This window comes from Micropterus salmoides, unplaced genomic scaffold (assembly GCF_014851395.1).
Source record: "Micropterus salmoides isolate LMB-PRFRI ecotype aquatic unplaced genomic scaffold, ASM1485139v1 Ms_hic_scaffold_15, whole genome shotgun sequence".
Classification (NCBI taxonomy): domain Eukaryota; kingdom Metazoa; phylum Chordata; class Actinopteri; order Centrarchiformes; family Centrarchidae; genus Micropterus; species Micropterus salmoides.
The window spans coordinates 12658476-12683908 of NW_024040596.1; the positions used below are offsets into that span (position 1 = coordinate 12658476).

Consider the following 25433-nt stretch of genomic DNA (forward strand, 5'->3'; position numbering starts at 1 on the left):
CATCATTGGATGGAGTTTGCTCAGTTGTCTCGTAGATGGATCTGTTTACAATTAATTAATTATTAAAAGCTACTGGGCTTGCATGCCTAGTTGTCTCCATGGCACTAGACCATGTGATATGGTTGAAAGCTTCAGAAAAATCAAGTACAGTAAGTGAACCTTGAGTTGGGATTGTTTTGTCCAAAAATAATTGCTGTTATATCTTTGTTAAACAGACAACATGCTCACACCGACCAGTAAGACATTACACTGTTTAATGACTCCCCTGTTCACAGAGCCTTACACCTTGTTTTGCGTACCTGGCTGGCAAAGAAATGCCCACTGATTTTCACAAAGACCTCATCATTCTCGTCTGGAGTTTGGTCCCGCGGTACGATGACCTCAGCGCTTGTAAGGTTCTGCAGCTCGTTTACCTGGGGAAAAAACACTCCAGAGATCATCATCTTGCTTTGAATGTCACCTCCAGCCTCACTTACAAAACATGCTGACAGACAAAGTATCAAATTATGGCACACTGAAAACACCCTTTGAAGAAAACAGGTGTTATTTGGTGTACAGTAAGTGCAAGTCCAAGTAAATGCAATTGTGTAAATATAAATAGTAGCTCATTTCAAAACAACTTGCTGAGTTACTTTTTAATATAGAGAATGTTGATAGAGTTTTTTTTTCCCCGAGCAGAGTTCAAACTACAGTCTTCTGGGTGTGAAGTGGAAATGAAATATTTAAAAGCCAACAAAAAAACTTTCTCTTCTTTGCTGACCGACTGTTACTGTTACATTTGGCCAAAAATGTCTGATGCTTATGGAGATCCCTACTGTGTACTAAATAATTTACACAGTCAATGCAATTTAAGCATCAACTCACCGTCTTGCCGCCTTTACCAATGACCCTGCCGGCTGCAGTTGAGGGAACCTTGATGTGCGTCTCCAGTTTGACCTCCTCCTTCGCTGAGAAGAAGTTCTCCTCTTTCAGCTTCCCAAATATCCGACCTTGGGCCTGGAATACAGAGGAGGGTATGAGGCAAGGAGAGACTGGGGAAAATGGGAGGACACAGTGATCCACTGCAGTTTACTATAATACAGGAAATATAATAATCATGATTTTCTTTTTAAATCTATAGCAATTTTAAGTAGCAATCTCATCCTCAAAATGTTTGCATACAATTTTAGCATATAATAATGACATTTTAATGCATATTTGTACACACATTGTGTGTCAAGTGTTTTTACCTTAAACTGAGCCTCTGGGGTTCCAGTAATGATTACCATCCTCTCAGTCACATCTGGGCTCTCAGCTGGGGCAATCTGACACACACACACACACACACACACACAAACAGGTTATGGAGACAAACAAGGAGATAAAATGTGAATTTGTTCTGTGGTCATTCTATCCATGTAACCAGTGAATCATCTGAGCAAATTCCTACAAATACATTGCCTTAGATTACGTTATGAGAATTGACCAGCTGTCCCACCTCACTAGACAGGGCTTGAGGGGCTTTCTGAAATGCCCAACTCACTAGTCATCTCCTTATTTTTGTTTTTGTCTTTGACCACGAATAACTAACATCCTCAGATGTGGTCCGTGAAGTGCTGTTGACTCAGCCAGCACTGACTGCAAACTTGATAACTTCACCTTAACTTCAACTCGTGTTTGAGGGTGTAACGACCGCGTCTTTCCCCCTCCTAACTGAAGTCAGCGCTCTATTGACGCCAGCAAACCCACCTTGATGGAAGCTCCAGCGAAGTGGGCGAGTTGTTTGATGTGCTGCCCCTTCTTGCCAATTAGGGCCCCGACCGCCTGAGTTGGAATAAAGAGGTAGACAACCTCCTGTTCTTGAGCCTGTTGCTGAGATACAAAAAACAGAGCGCACAGGAAAATACATTTCACAATTTCTTTTTTGCTAAACTCCACCGCTGATGGTAGCAGAGAAAAACACTGAAAAGTGCTTTAATTTTACTTAACTCGTCATATACTTGAAGAGCAGCGGAAAACGATGACACCACATGCAAGGAAAGCTAAATTGAGCACTCTTCGAGGGTTTTCTCTTCAGGTAAACATCCCACTCTAGCTGGGACTGAACGGAACATTTCCTATTAAGGCCGATGGTTGCCCTATGTTTTTGTTTATCTTAGCTTGGTAACACTCGTGTATTCGAGGTTTACAAAGTGAATTTTTACGAGCCACAGGACCACTCTGGGCTGAAAAGTCCCCATCCAGAAATATTTGTGGTGTTCTGGTGACTGGGTGATGGTACGCAGGAATGCCAGACTCGCTGTTAGACATAAATGCTGACTGAGAGGTTGTCACAGAGTGTTATTTATGTCTCCGGCTCTATTAGTCTCATATCTTTTTCTTTACACTGTGGCAGCTCCTTGCATGTTTACCACAAGTCACAGTGCAAAGAGAGACTTTACTCAGCACGTACAGCTTAGAAAACATCCACGGTTTGAGGCTTTTCCTAAGATTCTTGTGTGCTAAAAAGCATGGCTTTAAATGCCCTCAACTATTACAATAATTAGCTACCATCACCAACAAATCTAAGTCTCTGATCACCAAGGCTACACTGACAGTAGTGCAGATTGTAGGGAACATACTGAGTGCTGGTGAGGGGTGGCACTTGCTGGAGGAACCCCGTACAGGCCACTGAGTTGTGAAGAGTGACTCTGAAAGTGAAGTGACAAGCACACCGATCAGATGGCACACAAGCACACACATTTATACACACATGCGTATACACAACTCGAGATGTTGTTAGGGGGAATTTAAACTCACAGTGAATCACACACTAACTTTCTTGACTACGATGCAGGCAAATACATTCTCACACTCTGTCTCACACCACTTTGGCTCGACCTCGTCAGGCAATGAGTGGATACTTTGTTTTACAGACAAACTGACTCATTTCTGGAGAAGATGGGGGAATTCTGGTTGTTTCAAACTGTGTACAACAGCATGCAGGAAGACCTGAGTCAACACAGTATTGTTTCTTTAAAAAGCACTTCAGGGGGAACCTGGTTTACCATGTGGGAACAAATTGCTTTAAACTAATCCCTGCAGGAGCTGCGCATCAGTAAGCTGGGCGGCTGAACCCCACAGCGGTAAAGTCTAAAAGAAGCATTTTTTAATCTTTTTTTCACTAGCTTTTATGGTTTTGTGCAGTTGCTGCAAAGCATACTGTACTTACTAAGAATGGGTTGTATCCTGCTGGTGCCACAGGGGGCACTGCACCGCGTGGTCCAGCAGAAGGGGGCAGCACCGGCAGACCAGAGGAGAAGATTCCCAGAGCGTTCAGATTCAAGCCTGGGATCAGGTTGGCCTGTTGCTGTGCAGAAGAAGAGAGGGAGTGGCAGATTTTAGTCACGACTGGAAAACTACATTTGGATTTAATTAACGCAGATTATTTTTATTTAATTTTCTTTTATACCAATTTTCACTGCAAAAATATGCAGTTTTTTTAAGTAGCAGATTAAACAGCTTTTTACTTGGATTTTAATTCCCCAGACATCCATGTTTCCTGCTGCACGAGGACACCGACTGCTACAGTTTACAGTAAACAAAGATCATTGAGCACAGCATAGGAAATCTACGGCCAATAAGAGTTAAAGAGAAAAAAATAAGGAGAAAATGTAATCGACTACTTCCAAGTAAAAATACCTGTTGTTTGAATAACAAACAAACATCAATAATTTCCAAAATTGTCAATTCAATCTGACTGTTATTGGGGTCACAGAAATGAACCTAAATGTTGCTTTTCAGGTTTTTCTCTTTTTATCTACAAGGTAAGTTAAATATGTCCTGCCAAATGTGACGTGTTGAGCTGAGACAAGCAGTCAGCAACTGTTCTGATACCCGAGTTATCTTTTAAATAAATAATGAAGCAAAAATACAAAACATTCCTTGGCTACAACTATTTGTTGCTTTTCTTTGTTTTCCGTTATACTAAACTGAATATATTTGGGTTTGGATAGTTGATCCAGGCAGATTAGTGGCAGCCCTTGTTGTGTGAACTGTTTCTTTCCTAACACTAAATCCATTACATAAAAAAGTGCTTTTATTCGTGTTATTTGGTCACTGTCAAGTGAAAACCACAAATGACCAATTTCTGTGATTTTGTATTTTTCAGATAAAATAAAGGACCAAGTGTTCATCTATGGGTGGAGAAAATGCTCCTACTTCTTCAGCTAAATAAACCATTAAAAACCTCACTGGACCATCTGTCACAATGCTGAACACAGGGCTGCTTTTCTTAGCTCATGAAAAGATGTTTGATGTTTTGGAGATACATGTTTTTCACAGGACGAGTTTGCTGCTGTGTAACGGCATGGCAAAAAATATTTCTCCCCTCAAAGTCAAGTCAGCTATTCTGGTTTCATGGCCTTGACATGACACGCGGCCTCCTTTCACTTCCTTGTTCCCAGAAAGCCTTGTGTGTAATATCCACAGTGTCACGCTAGATGGCCCTCACCGCTTACTGTAGAGTCAGCCCCAACAGGTGCCAGAACAATTTAACCGCATGCTGCGTGGTACTTCTTGATGATTACTTCTGAGCCAATATTTGGAAAATCAAAACTGGAAGAAAAACAATTGGCAGTTCACGTGAGTGCAGCAAAACAGAAATCAGATATGCTGGGATAATGATTCTGAGTCTCTCCACGAGGAACTGCTGTTAATCATAAAGAGCATCATCACGGTGGATATAATCCCTTTATCAGCATTCATCCCTACTTTAACGCAATGCAATGCGTGATATCATCGCTATCTCTCTTAAGGTTGACCTCTCTGGCTGCAGCACTTGTGCGTGTGTGTGATGTAATCGGGGCAGTGTGAAAGGGGAGCTGGGTGAGAGAGAGCGGCCTACAGATATCAGATGGATGCTGGGAAACGCAGTGTGTTACAGCAGGAACAACGACACACACAGCGGGGAAGTGAGTCAGAGGCTCTGAGGAACAGGCGCACACACACACACACAGACACACTGTGCTCAAACACCCGAGTCACTGATGAGCTATTCAGCGATCGTTTACTCTTATCCATTTACCAAGCAGACAACAACGGGTATTACTAATGCTGGTGGTAACATGTACTGAATGGGGAAGTGATGTTATCCTGTTTTATATCATCACTCCTCTCCGTTGCTCACCTGTCAGTCTATGTGAGTCAACCTGAGATCATAACTACACACACACACACACACACACACACACACACACACACACACACACACACACACACACACACACTGTGGTGAACGTTCAAGAGTGCTGCAGATAATAACCTTTAAGCTCGGCTTACGTTTATAGCAGCAATGTCATTCTCGTAGGCTTCCCTCAGTTTCTTCGTGATCTCCGCTTCGGCTTTACAACATGCCTCCAAGCTGCCCTTCACCGTGATGGTCCTCTCAGGGTTGTAAATGGTTAAGTCTTGTAACCTGCAAGGGAGAACACACACACACACACACACAAATTAGTATATGCATATGCAACTTCAACTCTAGAGAACAGGCACACTCTTGTGAAGGTGGCGGTGACCGAGCTGATTTTTTTCATCATTATCAATAACTGACATTAAAATGTCTTGCTTAGCAAACAGGTAATTTAGTATTTCTATTCACGCAGAGGACAAGACACAGATTTAAAAACAAAAACAAACAAAGCATGGTCAAAACCAAAGCAGCAGAGGCCATGATAGTCCACCTCCAAGAAACACTAGTTCCTCAGTTCCAATAATGCAACTCGATAGGGTTTCACTATGCTGCATTGACATCATATGGTGGTGGAGATGGGAAACATGCCCATGTTAACATCTTGCTTGCATTCATCTGACAACTCAAGATGGATTTTTGATTACAGAGTTGTTTGTGTGCAAGTTAAAAATACAACTCATTAAAATATAACACTATATCTATTAAATGTGGGTTTAATTACACTGAATGATGGAATATGGCTGATGTGTCTGCTTGATTGTCAGACGTTTCTGTGTAAGTAAGTCAGACATTTCAGAGCATTCAGAAAAATCTGACTTTCCTAGTCCTCATTAACAACTTGGATGTTGATATGAACTCCATTTGGGAAACACCTACGTCTTATGAAGTCTACGCCCCCGAGTTTGCACAGCAGACTAGCCCAAACTAAGATAAACCTGGTGCCACCCTCAGGGTCATTTTCTTTTCAGACTCGACACAGAAGACACAGAAGATACAGAAGATATTATAAACCTCTCTTCAGAGAGTGAGTACTCAAAATAAAGTTTGAGTGAAAAAATATTTTGCCCTGAAAGTTATTCTCACTGCTTTTGCAACTACGGATGAAGTACTTTCCCCCCTTACCTGTACAAGAGACTTACACAGCAGGTGAGCTGACCTGAAGTATTTTTCAATACTCAAATAACCGATTGCTCAAGAAAGCAGTTACCCTTGAAGTTGGACAAACGATAACAACTTTGGGCTATTGAAGTAGAACCAATCTATTCTTTCCTCTGTGTGGGTGGACGTGGAGGACACAGAATTTCAAGGAACCATCAAAATTGAATGTACCGCTCGCCTCTTCTCAAAAGGACGCTCTCCATCTGTCTTTGTCTCTCCCTCTCTCTTGCCTCCTCTATGTCTCTTTCTCAAGGCTCATTGCGTCCTCAGAGCTCGCGGAGACAGAGCAATTCATTAGTCCTAAATGAACGAGGGTAGGCGGGCACGGCCCATTAAATGGGTGGTTAAAACCACCACCTCTCTAATATCATGTTCTGGAGTGAAGGAGCTGTAATCAACTCCTCACATTTGTTCTGTGACAAACTCAGTTAAGGGAAACCACATGCTGGGGATGCTGCTGGAGAAAGGTGTTGTACTGAGAAGTTGAAATGACTGCCCCTCATTTGTGCATTGTGGGAATAGTCAAAACTTTGAAAGCCTTTGAAAGTATAATTGCTGCTGTTCCACACTGCCACAAACCAGGGTGTGTTCACTTTCCTGAAGGTGCTAGTGGAGCTAGTAGCGTAGCCACAGAGCACCGCGGTAAAGAGCGCGTAAAAGAGGAAGCAGTGGGAGAGGCGACTTACGAGGAGATGGTAATCTTGGTCCCTGTCTCCTCCTCGATCTTCTTTAGGTTGCGGCCCTCTTTCCCAATCAGCCGGCCCACAAGGCTGTTGTGAGCGAGGATTTTCAGAGGGATGTCCTCCGTCCTACACACACACACACACACACACACACACACACGCACACACACACACACACACACACTCAGGTTAGGACAGATAATAGAATATAAGTTCTGCTGAGTGTCACTGATGCGGCGTGAGGAATGCTATGGTGTGATAGAGATGAACAGGAATGTGGATAGCTGCCCAGCTGGAAGTGCTGCGGTAAGCACAGGGAATAATGCTAAGACACAAGCCTTTTATTTAGTGATGTGTGCACAATGGTTCCTTTTTGGTTTTCATAGGTTTTCACAGATAAAAAAAGAAGATCAATTTAAAACAGTTTTATGGCTGACTTTTTGGACTTGTTCCACAAAACATTGTTGTGTTTCCTGTTGCCAGAAAACAGTGTTCAGTGTTCACCAAGGTTTACAATAAACAAGGTACTGTTGCAGCCCAGAAAACACTGGTAAAAGGAGGTGAAGAGAAAAACAGTGTGAAAATAAAAATGATCTGCTGATTATGTGCTGGAGTCTGAGAACAGTAAAACAGTTGTTTTTTTATTTTTATCATCAAAATAAAAAGCTGTTAAGTTCTAAGATTGTTCAGTTTATTTCCTAATAATTTCCGAATATCTTTCCCATTTCCTGTAAAAAAAAAAAAAAAAGTTAATTGGTAGTAAATGACAGTGTTCAAATGTTACACTTCCAATTAATTGATTGTAATCAGTTGCTAAATTAGCACAACCTCTCACAGCAGCTCAACTGAACACGCAAAAGTGTAAAATGTGTCTACAGGGACGCATGCAATTTAACATATATGAAGAATGAAGGTTCACAATAATGTTGCTTTCAAAGCCAAAATTAAGGAGAAATGTGCACATCGAACAAAATCGAATGAATCAAATGTAACATCTTATTTATCTAGAAGCCAAAGATCTTTAGTTTTACACAGAACTGGTATTCTCCCTCTTGCTATTGAGAAGGGTTGCAACGGTATGATATTTTCACAGTGCCATAACCATCTCAGAAAATATCACGGTATACAGTAATACACAATTATTATTATTATTATTATTATTATTATTATTATTATTATTAGCAGTAGTAGTATTATGGTATGATAACTGTCAATTTTCATATCACAGTACAAAAAGTGGTGTACGGCTGCAACCGAAAAGGTTTTTAGTAGGGAAACAGATTGTGCAAGCTGCGTAATTTGGGTGAAGTGGAAAGTGAGTCTCATTTTCAAATTATGATGATTTAAGAGAGTTCATTTTCCATGAAATGGCTGAACTATTCTGATATACAGATGGTGTTTGAATGGTTGTTTGATTTTGAAGTTTAAGTCTCTAACCATGTCTCAAAAGTCTAAAAGAGGCCAGATGAACTATTTAACTAGTATTTATTCCGATTTCTCCAGTAATATATAGCACATGTTTGTTTTTGCTTTTTGATCCATGACTTTTTGCAAACAACAAAGCAAAGTTGGCTGGGCATAGTTGTATGCATGACACAATGATAAAAGCTTTATTAATTAATTAATTATTAATTAATTATTAATTAATTGAATTGATAATAATGATAAACACATGTTTAATTGGGCTAAATGGAGCACCATTTCAAATGAATTTCTCTGGAAATCTGCTTTTAAATTGAATACAAACAACTCTTAAAACAACAGTCTTAAAACTTGGTCTCTTTTTTGCCTATAACTACTACCAAATGACATCGTTCTTTCCAGGAAACATTCATGAAATTAGTAGAAAATAAACACATAAAACAAAGCATTACTTTTTCTTTTCTTTTAAAATAAATAAAAACCAAAAACAACAAACCCTGTGTATGTGTGTAGATAGGGAAATAGAAGGAGCATCATTTCTGTATAATCTATATTCCTGCTGTGTGGGACAACTGTGGGGTGTGAGTGTGAATTAAGGTCATGGAGGGTAACCAGATGCTCGGGGTTTCTTTAGGGCTGGGTCACAGACTTGGTGGTGGTGGTGTGTGTGTGTGTGTGTGTGTGTGTATGGGAGGGGGTGGCAGGTCGGGGCATGTTATAATCTGTGAGTGTTGATCATTGCTGTAAAGTGAAGTTAGTTTGGAGTGAGTGGTGGGGTAGGTGAGGGGAGATGACAGTGTTTAGAAGTTGTTGGGGGTTTTCACTGTATGTTGGGCCTCCTTAGACTCAATGAAATTACAGGGTGTGGGACGGCCGAGGTAATTCCTGAAGGTGTGGCACCCAGGCAGGGCAGGGCGCTGTTATTTAGTTGACACGCAGCAGAGGTGTGGACATTATTGTGACTTTTGAGAGGAGGATTACAGATATGATAGATTGAGGTGAATCAGGGCAGCTGACTTCTTTATTATTGTCACATTGTATGGCAAATATGAATCTTTTCCAAAACCATTCCTTTAAGGGTGTGACACCTGCCTTCAATGTCTTTCTGGCAAACCAAAGAAGAAGGAGAAGACACAAATTTGGTCACAATAATTTAAGACCTAAATTCCTTTGGATGCTAGGAGATTGGCAGGAAACAAAGTGGGATGTTATCGCAGCAAGAGATAAAAAGTGTATTCAGACCTAATGCACACAATTTTTTTTTTACATACAATTTAAGCGTGATGAAGCAAAAGTCTGTTTCTGGCCTTTGTATCTCCAACAACACTGACAAATCACCAAGGGTGATGTAAAGGAGTGCAATTCCACAATTAAATGAAGGCAAACGCTGGTTATGTGTTTAAGGTGGGTGTTGATGCTCAGATGCAGCATAAGCTTAAAAGGTGCAGTGTCTTGTTAAAAGTGTCAAGCCCAATTAGACATGTTGGCCTTGTTTCTTAAATGCTAAGCTGCGGTCACGTGTTAGCCTATGTGAGTGTGTTGTGTGCACTTTGTTTACTGTGTTAGTGGTCCAAGCGAGAGAATGCACAGTGAGATTAAAAGGTGTGCAGGCAGGTTAAAGGATAAGATTATAGCCCTGCAGACATTATGGTTAATCTCCCTCTGGGAGTGTATACATGCTCTGCATAAGCACATCTGAGTGTGTTTATATGCACATTTATGAATCTTTGAGTATGCTGAAGTGCAGACTCACGTCTTGGTCTCGTTGGCCTCCTTCTGCATGATTTCCAGAATCATGCGGCAGGCAGAGGAGCAGCCCTCGGGAGTTGAGTGGATGGTGATGGGCTTTTCTGCTGCACCTGCATTTTCCTTCCGATGAATGTCCACCCTGAGAGAGAGGGAGACAGACAGACAGACGGACTAAATGAATAATAAAGTTTGTCATATTCCTTATAATAAATATGTAAAAATATGAGGCAAAAAACATGCCCTCTTCTACCCAACAATACTTTGGGCTACTCATTTTATGAAATTTATCCTTTATTTAACCTAGCTTACTTGGACTGTGTCTGTTTGGTGACGTTCTTGATGGTAAGGCCCTCCTTGCCGATGATGGCTCCCACAAACTGAGTAGGCACGAGCATGCGCAGGGGGAAGTCGTGTTGTCGCCGTGGAGCGCCAAAGTCTCCTGAGGGCCCAGACTGAGAGGCACCCTGGTCTCGGGACGACCGACCCCCACGCCGCGTGCGGGGAGCCTCATCGGGCGGAGCAGCATCCATGTCTACAATGTATGACACTTTGAAAGAGTAGTCGTCGAACTGTTGTCCTGTTAACTTCTCAATGGCTCTGTAGGGTGGAACACAAGGTGGAGGAGCAGGAAGGGGTATAAGGCAACAACAATAAAATGATGGGTCTAACTGTCAATATAATCAATTGTAAATGTCAGTAAAAGGAAATAATATCTCAGTATACAGATTCTGTGTTATGTCTTGAGCTTGTATAACGCATTTAAAATGATTTTAACATTTAAAACTGATGCCTATGATATATCTGCATGATGCTGCTTTGGGTAACCTGCATTCCTTCAGTAAGAAATGAATGCTTATCATCTGCAAGGTGCATTTGAACAAATGAACATTTGGGACAGGACCCTATTAGTGAGGTAAGTAAAGAAACATCAGCAGCATGCTCTGAACAAATGACAACAACAATGAGAGGAGACACAGGGTTGTCTTTTTAACTCTACTGCATTTTACATTTATTCATTTAGCTGATGCTTTTACCCAAAGCGACTTACAATTGCTATATATGTCAGAGGTCACACACCTCTGGAGCAACTAAGTGTCTTGCTCAGGGACACATTGGTGGTTGTATCACAGTTGAACCCGGGTCTCCCACACCAAAGGCATGCATCTTATCCACTGAGCCATCACCACCCTTGATACTGACTGGGCATGCTTAGATCATCGTTTTGCAAAAACTTTGTTCTCCCTGTACACGCTAAGTGTGGACAAAGGGCTGACATGGAGAGAAAAAGGTACATTTTTATATTTAGCGTAACTTAATACGGATGTATACTCTAACAGAGGTTGCTGCTCTTTTTCTGCCGTCATCTTAACATTAAAACATAGTAACCTCCTTTGGGTGTCACCATTTTTAATTATGCACCGGTTGTGCAAGGTGGATATTCTGGTTACGTCTATGACATGGCCCTGCTCTGACCCGTGTGGGTATACTTTTTAATCCTCCAGGTACACACAAAGTACACAGACAAGTATGTGAACAATGCTGCTCGTGCTGCTGCTGCATGTCTGCGTATGCATAGGTGAAAAGCAAGTATATCACAAGCCATACGATTGCTCCTTACTCTTTAGCTTCCTCCTTGGTTGCGTATGTGACATTCACCACTGCTGTTTCTGTATCAGTGTTCACTGTGAAACAAGATAGAGAGGGAAAAGCAAAAAAACATGAGATACAGCAGACAAAGCCACATTTACACATGCACATAGCAGGTCTTTGTTGTTGCCGCAGGTGAGTCAGACACGCGGTCCAGGTTCCCGTGGTGACCCAGAGAGCCACTTGTCTGTGAATCCATTACAGCCATCACCAAACTGGCTTCCCTCCAGACCCCGCTGCTGCCTCTACAGACGGGAGCTGCTAAACACAATAGCCTCTCTGGCGCTTGCACAATAACGGATTTAAGTTTGATACGACAGCCTAAACAAAGCAAGTAATCTGTGATAAAGTGCGACGCAGCACGCAGCAGAGACACACCTTGAGAAGATTTGTGGTCCTGTACTGCTCAGAGCAGAGCGAACTCTGCCAGAGTTATGGGTTTGATTTCTGCTGGGACCAAAACATGCTATAAAGGACTGAACAGCTACACAATGATGAAACAAGCTCAGAATGGGTCAATTAATTAATGAGTTGATTGGTGTATAATTAGCTTAAAACAATATAATTTAAATACTGGCCTCTGAGTAGTGAGGCTGGGCTGCAAAATCTTGTCATTTAGCATTAAAAAAGTATATCACCTGCCCATCATATTAAACGCGTATTAGGGATTGTTTTGTATGTAATGAAATTTAGTATTTATTATTGTAAATGTAAGTGTTACAGTACACATGTCCTTAACCTGCTTAATTCTACTTCAGCTTGGGCTTTGCTTAATTTCACAGAATAACTTTATTCAACCTGTGAAGAGTCTAACTTTCAGTACCTGTGGTATAGAAAGCCACAGTGGGAGTGACAGTGAGAGAAAAAGAAACATAACATGTTTTATTGATAAAATGCCTTCTGGTCTACCAAGGCCTCTGTCAGAAGAGACAACTGCATCTCTTGCTTTGTCAAGATGGATGTCTGTTTGTGTAACCGCTAAATGTCAAAATGATGAGTCAACAAAGAAGCCGCTGCTCTTTGATTGTGAGGGCTGATGCCAGAGCCTGCTGAAAAAATATTCACTGCAGATGCATTGGATATCTTTAAAAAAATGTGCTAATAAGCTCCATTGCAGCGTTTGACAAGTTAACCGCATGAACAAAGAAAATGACAATCAGCAAAAAAGATGAGCCAAATAAATGAGCCAAAAAATGCAATGTAAATGCCAAGATCATTGAAATAGTGAAAGAAATGTTTAAAAGTGGACTTTTTTAAAACGAAAACTTCCAAACTTGTGAGTGCGCGGCGGACAGCAGGTTTGGAAGGGTTAAAATCTGTGAGAGTGCCCAGCTGGCTTAGAGAGGGTGAGTGGGCAGAGCCTGGCATGGTGCCCGAACCCCAGCGCTCACAGCTAGCTCAGCCCCGCCCCCCCCCGCCCGACCTTCCCCGACACCGCCAGCCTTCACCATGCCACACAAGAACATGGGACTCCTCCAAAACCTCACCCGGTAACCAGAGCGCATGGACGCAGGCGGAGAAAAGTGACAGCCAGACAGGAAGTTGGACAGAGACACAGAGAGCGACTAAGATGGGGACAAATGCAAGATCGAGCTGACTCCCTGCTCTCTTTGATCATACACTGTAACTGCAATTCTGACGTTCGGAGAGCTGGACTGAGGGATAGAGAGGGAAGAAGAGGGAAGAAGAGGGAAACCTGCGCTGGTGTCTGGTATGATACAGATGAAGTAGGCTGTTTTATAGCAGCATCTGGGAAACTCTGAGTGGAGTAATTTCTCTGCTGGGTTCTCTTTTAGCACCTGTCATGACTACAGTGGGTGGTAGTTTGTCTTTGGCTGCTTTGACGCACAGAGAGACACTGTGTGTGCTTGTGTCTGCGTGTAAGAGTATTTTTCGCTGTGTGTGCGCAACCTTTGCATGTGTGTGTGTACAGTAAAAAGTTCCTAGGGATAGCTCTTGTGCTGTCTGCCCTGCTGAAACACACACACTTAAACACACACACACACACACACACACCATCAGACAGCGCAAAAGTCTCACCACACCACAGGCGCCTTCAGTGTCCTCCCCCATTGCCACGATGCACCTCCCCAAACAATACGTACAGGCATAAACACACACACAGACGGACACATTACTACTGGATGTCTGCCATGTCTGCCCACTTCAATCCATACGCTGGGGCCAGTGGGACACATGGCAATACACAGTGCTTATTATAGAGGCTGCATGTAATTGAAATGCTGCTCTCCCTGGGTCAAACGTATGAGACGTGCGCGCAGACAAGATGATAAAGGCTGATTTATATGCAGGGATGGGATATGTTTAGATAATGGGTGTGTGGGATGATGGTAACGAGGAAGTCAAGTCACACTGGGAGACTTGACTCACTGGGAGGTCTCTGTGCGTGTGCTGCTAAATAGACACATATGCATTGAACAGTTGGAGCGTGATGATGATGAGATGAGTGTCACAAAGAGGTCTGTACCTTGTTCCACGTTTTCTACAGTACCATACTGAGCTAGAAGTCCGTCCAAAACCTGAGGGAGAAATGAGAGTGTGAGTTAGAGACACAACCATGACCACTGATGAAAACACACACACACACACACACACACACACACACACACACACACACACACACACACACACCTACACAGGTCTGGTGCTCACAGTGCACAGCTACAGATGTTTCCAAGCAACGGATTAACACAAACTTAATTTTTGCTCGCTATAGGCTTGTAATGGTGAAACGAGCTGGCAGTTACTATAACTTATGAAAGTACTTTATGCAAAAAACACAATGAATTGGCTGGTAAATACTTCTTTAAAGCTACCTGTAATTCAAATGTAAAGTTCAAACCACAAGATTACCTTTAACTTCCCAAATCAGGAAAGAAGTTTAAATTTATGGACAACACACAAAACTATTTGTAATACAAAACATTAGTAATATTACTAACCAAGGCTATAAAATTGTCAGAGAGCTTCGGTCATGATCAGAAAAACACACAAAGTCACAGTCAAACTGTTCACTTACTGGGTATACATGATTAAAGAAACAAAATTAAAGAATGGGGAGTTTCAGTTAAATCCACAAGCAATTTAAGAAAATTGCTTGTGGAATTTATATGTATATATATATATATATATATAGATAGATAGATAGATAGACACACACACACACAGTAGATTTTTAGTTGCAGTGAAGCAAATTTTAACTACATTTTTTCATTTTATATTGCTTGATATATTATGCAGTGGAGTAGAAGAGCATAAAATGCTAATATTCAAATAATGTCCTGGTATTTGAGCAAGTGCTTGAATGAAGTTATTTTCAACCATTTCAAAGTTATCTTTATTATTAATGAATGGTTACTAGAAGATGGCAAATAAATAATTGTCAATAGGTAGATGGCATAAATAGTTTTTACATTTCCAGATGGAGCTGCTGAAGAGACAAAACCACTTAGTGGAATGAGCAACCTTGGGTTTAGCTTGGACCTTTGTTTGCCAGTCCACATTGAGATTTTATGGGGGAAAATCATGTGGCAATGTTTTATATCTGTCAAACAAACAGTGATTTGAGAGCTACTCAAGTAATTTGTCCAATAATGTTCATGTTTTTACATTTCTTAATGGTCTGAGAAGTTTTTGAAAGTTTTCTAGGAGCACGTAGACCATAACCTGTAAATATAGTAGAAACCCAGAGACACCAGAGAAAATGGGAGAGTCTGCAGGCATGATGACAGACGCAGTCACGCAGAGAAAAACAACTTGGATCCCAGCAAAGTTACAGATGTTGACACACAGACACAGTGTCATCCACACAGCAACAAACGCTGACACAGATATAAGCACAGAAACAGACATAAACACATGCACATAAAGGCGGAAGTAGCAAAAAAAAGCTGGTGACTCATTGTCAGGAAACTGGTTTATGTGCTACCTGGTGCTTCAGCTGGGCATCACTGTGCCTCTCTCTCTCTCTCTCACACACACACACACACACACACACACACACACACACACATAGAGACAAACAACTGACCTCCCACTGTAGATGAGGGGGAATGTTCCGGATCTGGATCTTCCGACTCCTGCAGAGATGAGAGACACAGACGGAGTGGATTTAACAGACCTGAACCACACAAACACACACACACACACACACACACACACACACACACACATACACTTTTGAGAGTTCCAGTCATCTGTTGTGTTTACAGTAAAGCAAAACTTCACTCATATATACCATATACACATTCGCTGTATCAACAGCTGAGAAGCAAGAACAAAGGCCCAAATGCAGTCAGAGCTGTGTTGGATGTAAAATAATGTAATAATGAGTGTCACCTTTCTACAACACCAACAGCTAATTAGACAGCATAACAAATCAAATGACTGTCATAGAGGTGCTGGAGGAAAGGTAGGTGAAGAAGTTTATTAGACAGCAGCTAGTGACTCTCAGTAACACCCTCCCACGAGTGCTATTCTTTCTACTCTCACTGCAAAAAGTCGTAGTGACACAAAAGACATGACAATGGCTGTAATTTAACTACACAGAAATGATGACACATAATTTGATGAAGCCAAACCATTCTGACTAGAGGTTACCAGCCAAAAAACAGAAATGCGTATCATGTATCCCCTCCATTCCCGATTTAACAATTAAAAAACATTTTTATGCTTTGTATGCTATTCGTTTTTATTTGGGATTAGTCCCTGAAAAAAGGAAGTGACAGAATAGCGTATAAGTCACACAGCTCACAGACTAGTTGAAAAACGGGATGAAATTGACTTGGAGAACTAGTGCTGAAACTTCACAAGAAAAATCACCAACTAAAATAAAGTCACAGGTGGTTAGATTAAAATGGTAATATCTAGCCTTTCAGCCTTTGATTGGACGGCCTTTTTCATCTTCCTGAGTGAAGCATTAGAGGAAGTGTTTTTGGTTAGACTTTAAGTTGTGTGAAATAAAGCAAGAAAGAATAAATTGCAGTACCCACCAATAAACAATTTTATTCCTAGACACCCTTGTTTTTGAATTCTCATTTATGTCAATATATATCCATATTTTTGGTTGCTTGTCAACCTGTCAATTGTTTGCACCTTTGTGAATTTGATTTGTGATTAACAACAAAGATAATCAAACCCCGAGTCGCCATGATTAAGATTTGAACAAGCTTGGTCTAACCACATCTTTTCACACATCGTTGTTTATCAATATATGTCAGTCAGAGAAGACAGAAAGATGGCCATACAAATGGGGCTGTGTCCATCTCCGCCCGGTCGTTCCTCACAACCTTCCACACTTTCTCCCCTGAGCGTCAGGTCAAACAGCAAAGCCACACAAACCGCCCGCTGACCACAAGCTGTTAACAACTACATTAACGTGAGAGAGTCCAGCTCCGCAATGAGAGCTACTGATTTAAAAAGCAGAGAGGCTGGTGGAAGAAAAAAAAGCCACACTGCTGAGCAACCCTATCCCAAAAACATAATTTAAGAAGCATTTTAGCACACAATTAGGAGCAGGCATTACAGGAGCAAGAGCGGCGGTATTAAAATGAAGTGGAGGAGGAACAACAAACACATATTCCTGCACACACCGACATACATTTCTCTGTCTAGGTTTTGCATCTTTCTCTCCGAACAACATCTGAGCGCAAAAAGACAGCAGATCAGAACTTCCTGTCAGCAGCGAGGAGAGGGCAGAGCTGGCAGCTGGACATGAATGAATGGCTCTTTCTGATTGTGCTGCTGGAGGGGGGAAAAACGAAGGCGGATTTGGGACAGCCCTCTCTCCTCCTCCTCACCCATCCACCCGAACTTTAAGCACTTTTGTTAAAAGGATAAATTAAGAGACTGCTGGGTATCTCCATATCAAATAAGAAAGGGGTTTCCGTTTCCATTTTAGATAGTGTTTGAAATATATATATAAGCTATTCCACACCAAAAAAATATATACTGTAAAATATTTATGCTGTTTTTGTCAGGTCTTGCCTGTCTTCAGTCATATAACTCCTAGAGCCATGTAATTTGGTAGGGGAACAGATCACAATGATTTAATGGCACAAGCAGACATATTTTTCATTAATGATCTTTGAAAATGGAAAAAAGTGCCAAATGGGTGCTTTTGGCGTATACATTACAGTATATGGTAAAGTATATACAGTACATATGGATGTTTCCAATTTAATGTTATACCACATTTCAGGGGGCCTAACATAAACAGAATGCATGGCAGGAAGCCAAGGCTGCAATTTGTTGTCTTTTTGAGATGCCAAAATGGCGATGTGGACTCATTCCTAGGGCCTTGAATACATGTGCTAAAAGGAGTCTACACGTGGGCATTTTGCGTTTAAAGATATGTCCCTTCTATGTTGTCTTGTTTAAATTTAACAGGCTTGTATAACATATAGGAGTTTGAACAAAATATAAAATGTAAAACTAAAAACATGCTATCCGATTTGGTAAGCAATCAAAAATCGTCACCAAACACAAACAACGACATTCATTTTAGAGTGGAAAATGTAGATGACATTAATATGATTCTACTAACAGTTCTGTAAATCTCTATCAGCAACTTAAGATCAGTTTAAAAGGTAAACACCTTCATAAATAAATCAACGGAAAAATTAGTTAAGTCTTGTTTATCCTCATGTGTGTCCTACCGCAGAAACTAACAGTGGACACAAACAGCGTAAAGAAAAAACAAAAACTGACAATTCCCAGTGTGTCCTACCACATAGCGGCCTGCAAGCTTTCTGTCACTGATGGTGGTTTAAAGTGAGTGGCTCGATGAAAGATCTCTCTTGGCAACCGGCATCCAAACAAGGGTAAACCGATAAAAATCAGTCTGTACCACTAAAACACATCACCTTTCTCAACGTAGTAAACAACCTCCTGCCATCTAAAAGCAGCCAATAGCTGAAAAGCGTTTAAGGCCAACTCCAAACCTCAAAACAGCTCCAAACGCTGGCAGCTTGAGCTGCCAAATATGGAAACTATAAAAGCTCCTTTCATTCAGCATCGTCTGCTTAAATAGCCCATGAATTCCGAGGGCCAGGTTCTCTATTGTATTTTGCTAATTGATTTTTCAACTGTAACCTTGATGTAATTTTAGACCACGCAACGCTGAACTGCAGCACAGTAATGCCGTCCTCTGCACTGTTTAAAGTTAAAAAGCACGTTAGCGGAGCCACTGTCAGGTGAGGAAAACTCAACGAGGACAGAGCAGAGTTTGGTGTAAAGTGTAGTCTTGCTTCAATCAATATTCTATCAATATTGTCCCACTATCTTTACATCACGTAGACACGAGGATTCCCTTCCTATTCAAGCAAGACTACTTTATTTCCTTCTCTGCTGCTTGCACGTGTTTTAAAGGCCACTTGCCTTTCTGTCATTTTGAAATATGCAGGGGAAGCTCCCTGAATGGACATCTCTCGGAAAAAGTGACAGTGCCTCCCAACAGTTCTTCAAGGTCTCATTTCCAGCATGCCTGCGGCCGCTGGCTGGCCGTAAGATCACTGCTCTCTGTCTGTCTGCCTGTCTCCAGGGTAGGGAGAGGCCATGCAACATGGACTATTGTCTGTCTACAGCGTTTATAGCTGCAGACATCAGCTGTATGTCCTCCCGGTCATATGTGTAGCTTTATACTGAAGAAATAACCCAGTGGTATTTTATGAAGCAGCAGGTATCTGCTAATATCTGTTTGTTTGCATTCAAGGTGAACCCAGCGCCTTTTCTCAGCTCCTCCCTTTCCCAAAGTCTAAAATGAACTGCAGTAGAAGATACAGACTGAAGTCAATGGTTTCTTAATGTTTGTTGAATGTAACCAAGCTGTCTGCTGTTGGTTTGGAGCCGCCTGCCAAGAGAAAAAAGAAAGTCTCTGAATTTTCGGCCTTTAAATATCTGAGGGTGGCCATGTTCATTTGTAAAGCTAATATTTACTGCACCCACCTGCACGAGGTAAGGAACCATGTCTGCGCACACGCGTGCACTTATACACACGCGCACGCAGAGCAGTCGAAGGAATTTTTACCTCTGAGAGGGCGGGGTGAGAAAGAGGGTATTCACCCTTCGCCAGAAGTTTGCAGTGTTCCTAAAGATGAACTTCTGATCAGCTGTGTCAAAAGCTTAAAATTATACACTTATTTAGCTAACCTTTTGTACTCTGTTGTTTTGTTTTATCTTTCGATCAACATTTAACACCTTTTTGTCTCTGAACAAAAAAGGCTCAGCTGGCTACCTGCTGAGATCACTCACAATGTTTAAAGAACTGTAAGGCATGGAGCGGCAACGATCAGTTGCTTTAATCCTTCAGGTGATCGACAAAAAATTTATCTGCAACTATTGTTGTTTGTTTTGGTCATTTACATTTACAGAAAAATGAATGTCTCTAGGTTTGAACTTTTGGTCAGACAAAAAATTCAGAGACATTGCTTTGGGCTCGAGGATCTAGTGATTGCCTTTTTAAAACTGTTTTCTAATGTGTTATAGCTCAAACAATAGATCAATTTATTGAGTACAATTTAAAGCTGTTTACTCAATAACAAAATTATATTAAGAATCAGCAACTTCTGGAGCAACATTTTATTTTTGTTTCTTTGAATAATTTCTGCTCCAACTGGAGTCCACCAGCACACAGCATGTGGACAGAGATGACAGAATAACGAGCGTGTCTTTGAAATAAAACTCTCTTATGACAGGAGGCAAACACAAGTGTTGGGACAAGACATCAGCAGCTAGGACGGTCTGGAAAAAATTTCACCACAAATGGAAAATGGAAATCAAAAACGAAAGGATGCATAAACATACTGTGAGTCAAAGGCTTTGGGAGATACTATGTATTAAATGTAGAGATATGACCACATATGACCTACACTTCTGCCCAGCAGCAGAAGATGTATTTAGATCTTTTAGAGCAGCAAAATGTACTTAACTTTATATAAGGTGGTATAGTTTGACCTATAATAACTGAATATTGTACAAGTAAAACCTCATTTTCCAATGTAACTACGAGAGAAGCGGTTAAAGGATCTGGAAGCCAAGTAATGTCGTTTATTTTGATACACATGCGATACAGAAATGTTTAAACTGGTTTGTATTTTATTTAATTTAAGAGATTTGCTGTTAATTTAATAATAAGGTTTGTGCAGATTATCAAAAAGTGTAAAATATAAAGTTCAAGGAAGAAGACGCTTCAAGTAATTTGTCTGTTGGTGTTCCTAACAAACGTGACAGTGAAAAACCTCCTATGTTCTCATGTCATTGTGAACAGGACACAATGGTTATTCAATTTGTCATAAACTCAGTGTACTTTGTTATTAAAAAGCCCCCCTCATGTCATTAAGAACCGTAACACAAAAAAGTCACAGGGTGTTTCTTTCGCACATCTTTTAGAGTTCCTTGAATGAGGGCAAAATCTTTTTTCTTTTTTTCCTCCTTACAGAAACTTACAGTAGTGAATGATTAAACATTTCCTTCTCTGCTCGATTCTGTCTAATGAGGCCTTTAAAAGCCTTGTTTACCTTTTCCTCCCTGCTCTGTGCGGAGGCCCGTGCTTGTCAGAGACATCTCACAAGGCACGCCGCCCTGTGCCCAGCGGGGAGGCTCTCTCCGGACGAATAAAAAGGCATCCTAAATAGCCTGTCCGGAGCACACTGCCTCACAAAACTTCCACAAACACCTCTGCACACACAGTCACCTCTACCAGAAACCTCATACCTAATTGTTTCTATGTCACCTGCCTGATAAAGCTTTTTTTTCTCCATTTAACTTTGGCTTTCTACTGTGTCGAATTAGCCGTCAACACTTTCTCAAAGTAGAGGTCTCTGATTATAAAATGCCTCACCGTTGTTTCACACCGATATGGGCGCATATTTGCTGCTTAATGCTTACAGAGATTCTTCATTCCTTGTGATAAAACGATGAGCAATATCGCCGTATCAGTCCTATGCCAGAATAACAGAAATCACCCCTCCCTCCTATCTGTATGTGCCTGACAAAGTGCTTTGTTCCCTGCTGAAATCCAGTCTTAATGACACAATAGACACAGGAAGTCCAGAAGACTTCATATTGCACGGAAGATAATTGATGACTTTCAAAATGAAAGATGATCTGGCCTTCATCACAGCCATACCATGCAGATAAAATGGGAAATGAAAACCTATGCGGCCATAAATCACACTGGAGGCGTGCGATTATGCACCTATTACATGATCATATTACAAATCCACTGATATATACTGCCTAAGCAACACTAATGTCTCTGCTTCGTGTATGCAGTGGTCTGACGTTTCAGTGCTGAGTGCCGTATAACGTGATCATCTGACAATCAGCTGCATGTGCATGTATGTGGGCTTCTGTTGCTCTAACATCATCAGTAAACTGACAGACTGTAAAGCTCTAAGCTGACAAATACGTCAGCACTGTTCTTATTCCTTTACATCTTACTGAGACTAGCACTCATAAGCGGTCTAATTTATACCCAGCCAATAAGTGAAGCAGAACTATAAAATATGGGTCCGTTTGGGTGGGTTGGTCGAATAGTCTGGTGGTCCTTAATACACCAACCACAGCCTCGTCTAATCTGAATTAACCCAATTTTTAGCTTTGCCTCTTAAGCTCTTTAGCATGTAAATTCCCTGAAATCTCAGAGAGGAAGCAACAAGTCAACAATATTCAGGGGACCCTACTGTGTGGAAGATGTCCGTTGGCTCCTCTTTTCAAACTCTGCCGGCGCTCCCACTGTGTCCCACTCTCTGTTGCTGGATTAAGTCGGAGCTCAGGCCATTTCTGTGTAGTGCTCCTAAGCACTCCTCTAAGGCCCATCCAATTGTTGTGGAGCAGAGATAACAGGATTTGTATGAGAGAAGTGTCTATTCATTGTTATTGCCCTTCAGCCACAAAGATGTGTTGCTATTTGTCCTCCCAAAGGACAAACAAATCCTGAAGCAGCTCCTCGGCTCGCATCTTACCATAGGCTGTTTGTAAAGGCATAGTATATTTTTCATCCCACAACGTCTTGTTAGACTTAAGCCATTTTTCCCACTTACGCATGTAAGTGCGTGGCTGTGCATGGGGGCTGTCAAAACACATCTGAGTGCGCAAAAGGAATTTAGCTGACACAGTGTGGACACGGACTGGACAGGGCCAAAAAAAAACAACAATACATATTTATCACATCTGTAATTTCCAAGACACTTCCTGGAAAACGATGCCTTTCTAACAGAAGGGAAGCAGAGGCAGGATTCAATTTGTATACTGCTAATTAATTCATTAAACTTAATTGCGAGCGTAACATAGATTGCTTTTTTTAGTCGGTGCAGTCACAACAGGTCTGCATGCAAAATGCGACACTCGTCTACAGGCTGGCAAACACTTCAACATAGATGAAGAGCAACATTTCCAATAATAAATGAAGAATAATGAATGAACATTTACTTGGGTTTCAATTGAGCTTTCCTTTCAAGGACATTCTTATTTTCCCTCTACTGAGTACAGCTGCTTCCGATGGGAACAATGCTGACGAGAGCAGCGACAGTGAACCAAAACAGTAAAGATAAGTGCAGTAAAACCAAAACAATGAACTGAAAGGTGCTAAAACCTGTGCAGAGCTAAAGGGAACTGCATAGTGATAATTCTCTGCAGGTTCGACACTACAAGCAGGGGACAGAGTATAGAGGGCCCTCATGTGAGGCTCATCGAGAATGTCTATGTACAGGGTCTAAAATTTTGTGCTACGCCGCAGTTTGTGGGAAAATTACATTTTTTAACTTTTTAAGTTGAACAGATACTTCAGAGACAAAAAAATTAAGCAGTCCATGGTTCATCTGAAAGAATACACATACTGTGATATAATGTCCAAAGTAATAATTGTTACTGGTAACATTTAGTTTCATTAAAAATCTTTTATTCCTCCAGGCTTTAATTGCATTGATCAAGAATCTCTCCCCCATAAGAAAACAGGCATTGTATCTGCTCTTCTTCACTGCTCCCTAACCACAAATTTTTCACACTGATACTGCAGAGTGAACAAAGCTGCCGCTACACAGTGCTGCTAACCATCTCATCTCAGTGTGCAGCGCTCAGGTGCCTGCTCCTGTTTTCTCTCCCAGCCCTCGGTGGGTGAGAACTCATCAGAATTCAGCACACTTACCTGCCTGCCTGTTTCTCTTCACGCATTAGTTTCCTCTGTGGCACCGAGGCAGGGAGGCACGGGCCAGAAAGGAAAGGCAGGTAGAAGCATGCAGCTCTAATGGAAGCCACAGCCTTCCTGTTGACGTTTGTCTACTTCTCGTTGTCAACACTCGCACAGCTGGTTAATGGAAGGATGTAAATAAGGAAGGACTGCATGTTCTTTCTTCATCCATTTTGTGTGGTTCAAAGTCCATTGGCATGGTCTACGGGCACGCATGGAATTTTCAAGTAGATTATTATCTTGTGTCAGGGAATGATTCATTGTCATGTGATGGGTTTAATTACAAATGACTCAATATATTTTCAATGACTCAGGCGAAGCAAGTCATTCATGTTCGAGGACCATGCAGCGTGAGAGACGGCTTACAGCAGCGTAATGTTTACACTGATTCATACAGCCCTCGTCGTTATTAACGGTATGCATAGAGGCATTTGTAGAGTGTGTTTTTTTACTACACGTCAGCTCATAGCAGATTTTGTAATAAAAAAAATTAAGACAAAAATCATATATTTTTACAATATCATATAATTACTTACAATAAGATACGACACATACATACCTACTCTGGAAATGTCCAGAGTTATTTGCATGCTGTTGTAGATGTGAAATGATTTTCAGTTCCCAGGTGTAATCACCACAAATTAATTTTCAGTCAGTGGTAAAATGCCACAGGGTGCCCATCTGACACAAAACAAATTTTCTCCCGTCATGCCTACCAAGCCAATGAAATGAGTATTTTGAAATGTTCCACTGTTATCGCTGTGGCATAATGCATTTCTATTTAAATGAAAACTGTTCTAACACAGCGAGTCAGCGTGGCTCTGAGCATGCGTTCACACATTTCAAATCAAATCTGGACATTTACATTTTGGTGCAAAATGCTCTCTGGTCCCAAGTTTATTTCTTCCAGCCCAGTATAGGACTACAGAGGAAGGAACCCGTCGATTACCCTGCAGTAGAGAGCTCACGAATGGTAATTAGAAGTCAGAACTGTATTGGATTTTTTCAAGGGAAAAGAAAGTGTGACAGTCTGATACTACAGCCTGGACAATGAAGCATTACAGAGAAAAAGATTTTTTTCAGGATTAAAGGGTAACTTTTTTCAACCTAGACCCTATTATCCCCATGTTTTTGTGTCTATGTGACAAATTGAGACAACATTTATTGAAATTGGTCAGGTATTAAGCAAGCATGCTGCAGTCCGCAGCAGTGAGACGGGTCTGCAACTTAATCCTTCCGGAATATTACACCACGTCAAAGCACATATACTGAAGTTACCCTTTGCACTATGTCATCCAAAGACCTATCAATAGATTGAGTAACACCTGCACACTGACTTGAAGTTCCCTTGATACAT

The 25433-nt window shown here is 41.2% G+C and overlaps 1 protein-coding gene across 2 annotated transcripts in view; it reads right to left on the bottom strand.

The window, feature by feature from the left end:
• The window catches only part of igf2bp2a (insulin-like growth factor 2 mRNA binding protein 2a), a 48352-nt gene that overhangs the window by 4294 nt on the left and 18625 nt on the right, over positions 1 to 25433 (bottom strand). For both annotated transcript variants that reach the window (XM_038720364.1, XM_038720365.1), the window contains exons 3-15: positions 15920 to 15968; positions 14357 to 14408; positions 11840 to 11903; positions 10531 to 10818; positions 10226 to 10360; positions 7054 to 7176; positions 5299 to 5434; positions 3191 to 3328; positions 2601 to 2669; positions 1729 to 1851; positions 1230 to 1304; positions 865 to 996; positions 300 to 413 (exon numbers count right to left, since the gene is read on the bottom strand). In XM_038720364.1, the coding sequence (XP_038576292.1) occupies positions 300 to 413; positions 865 to 996; positions 1230 to 1304; positions 1729 to 1851; positions 2601 to 2669; positions 3191 to 3328; positions 5299 to 5434; positions 7054 to 7176; positions 10226 to 10360; positions 10531 to 10818; positions 11840 to 11903; positions 14357 to 14408; positions 15920 to 15968 (1498 nt within the window). The remainder of the gene's footprint in view (positions 1 to 299; positions 414 to 864; positions 997 to 1229; positions 1305 to 1728; positions 1852 to 2600; positions 2670 to 3190; positions 3329 to 5298; positions 5435 to 7053; positions 7177 to 10225; positions 10361 to 10530; positions 10819 to 11839; positions 11904 to 14356; positions 14409 to 15919; positions 15969 to 25433) is intronic.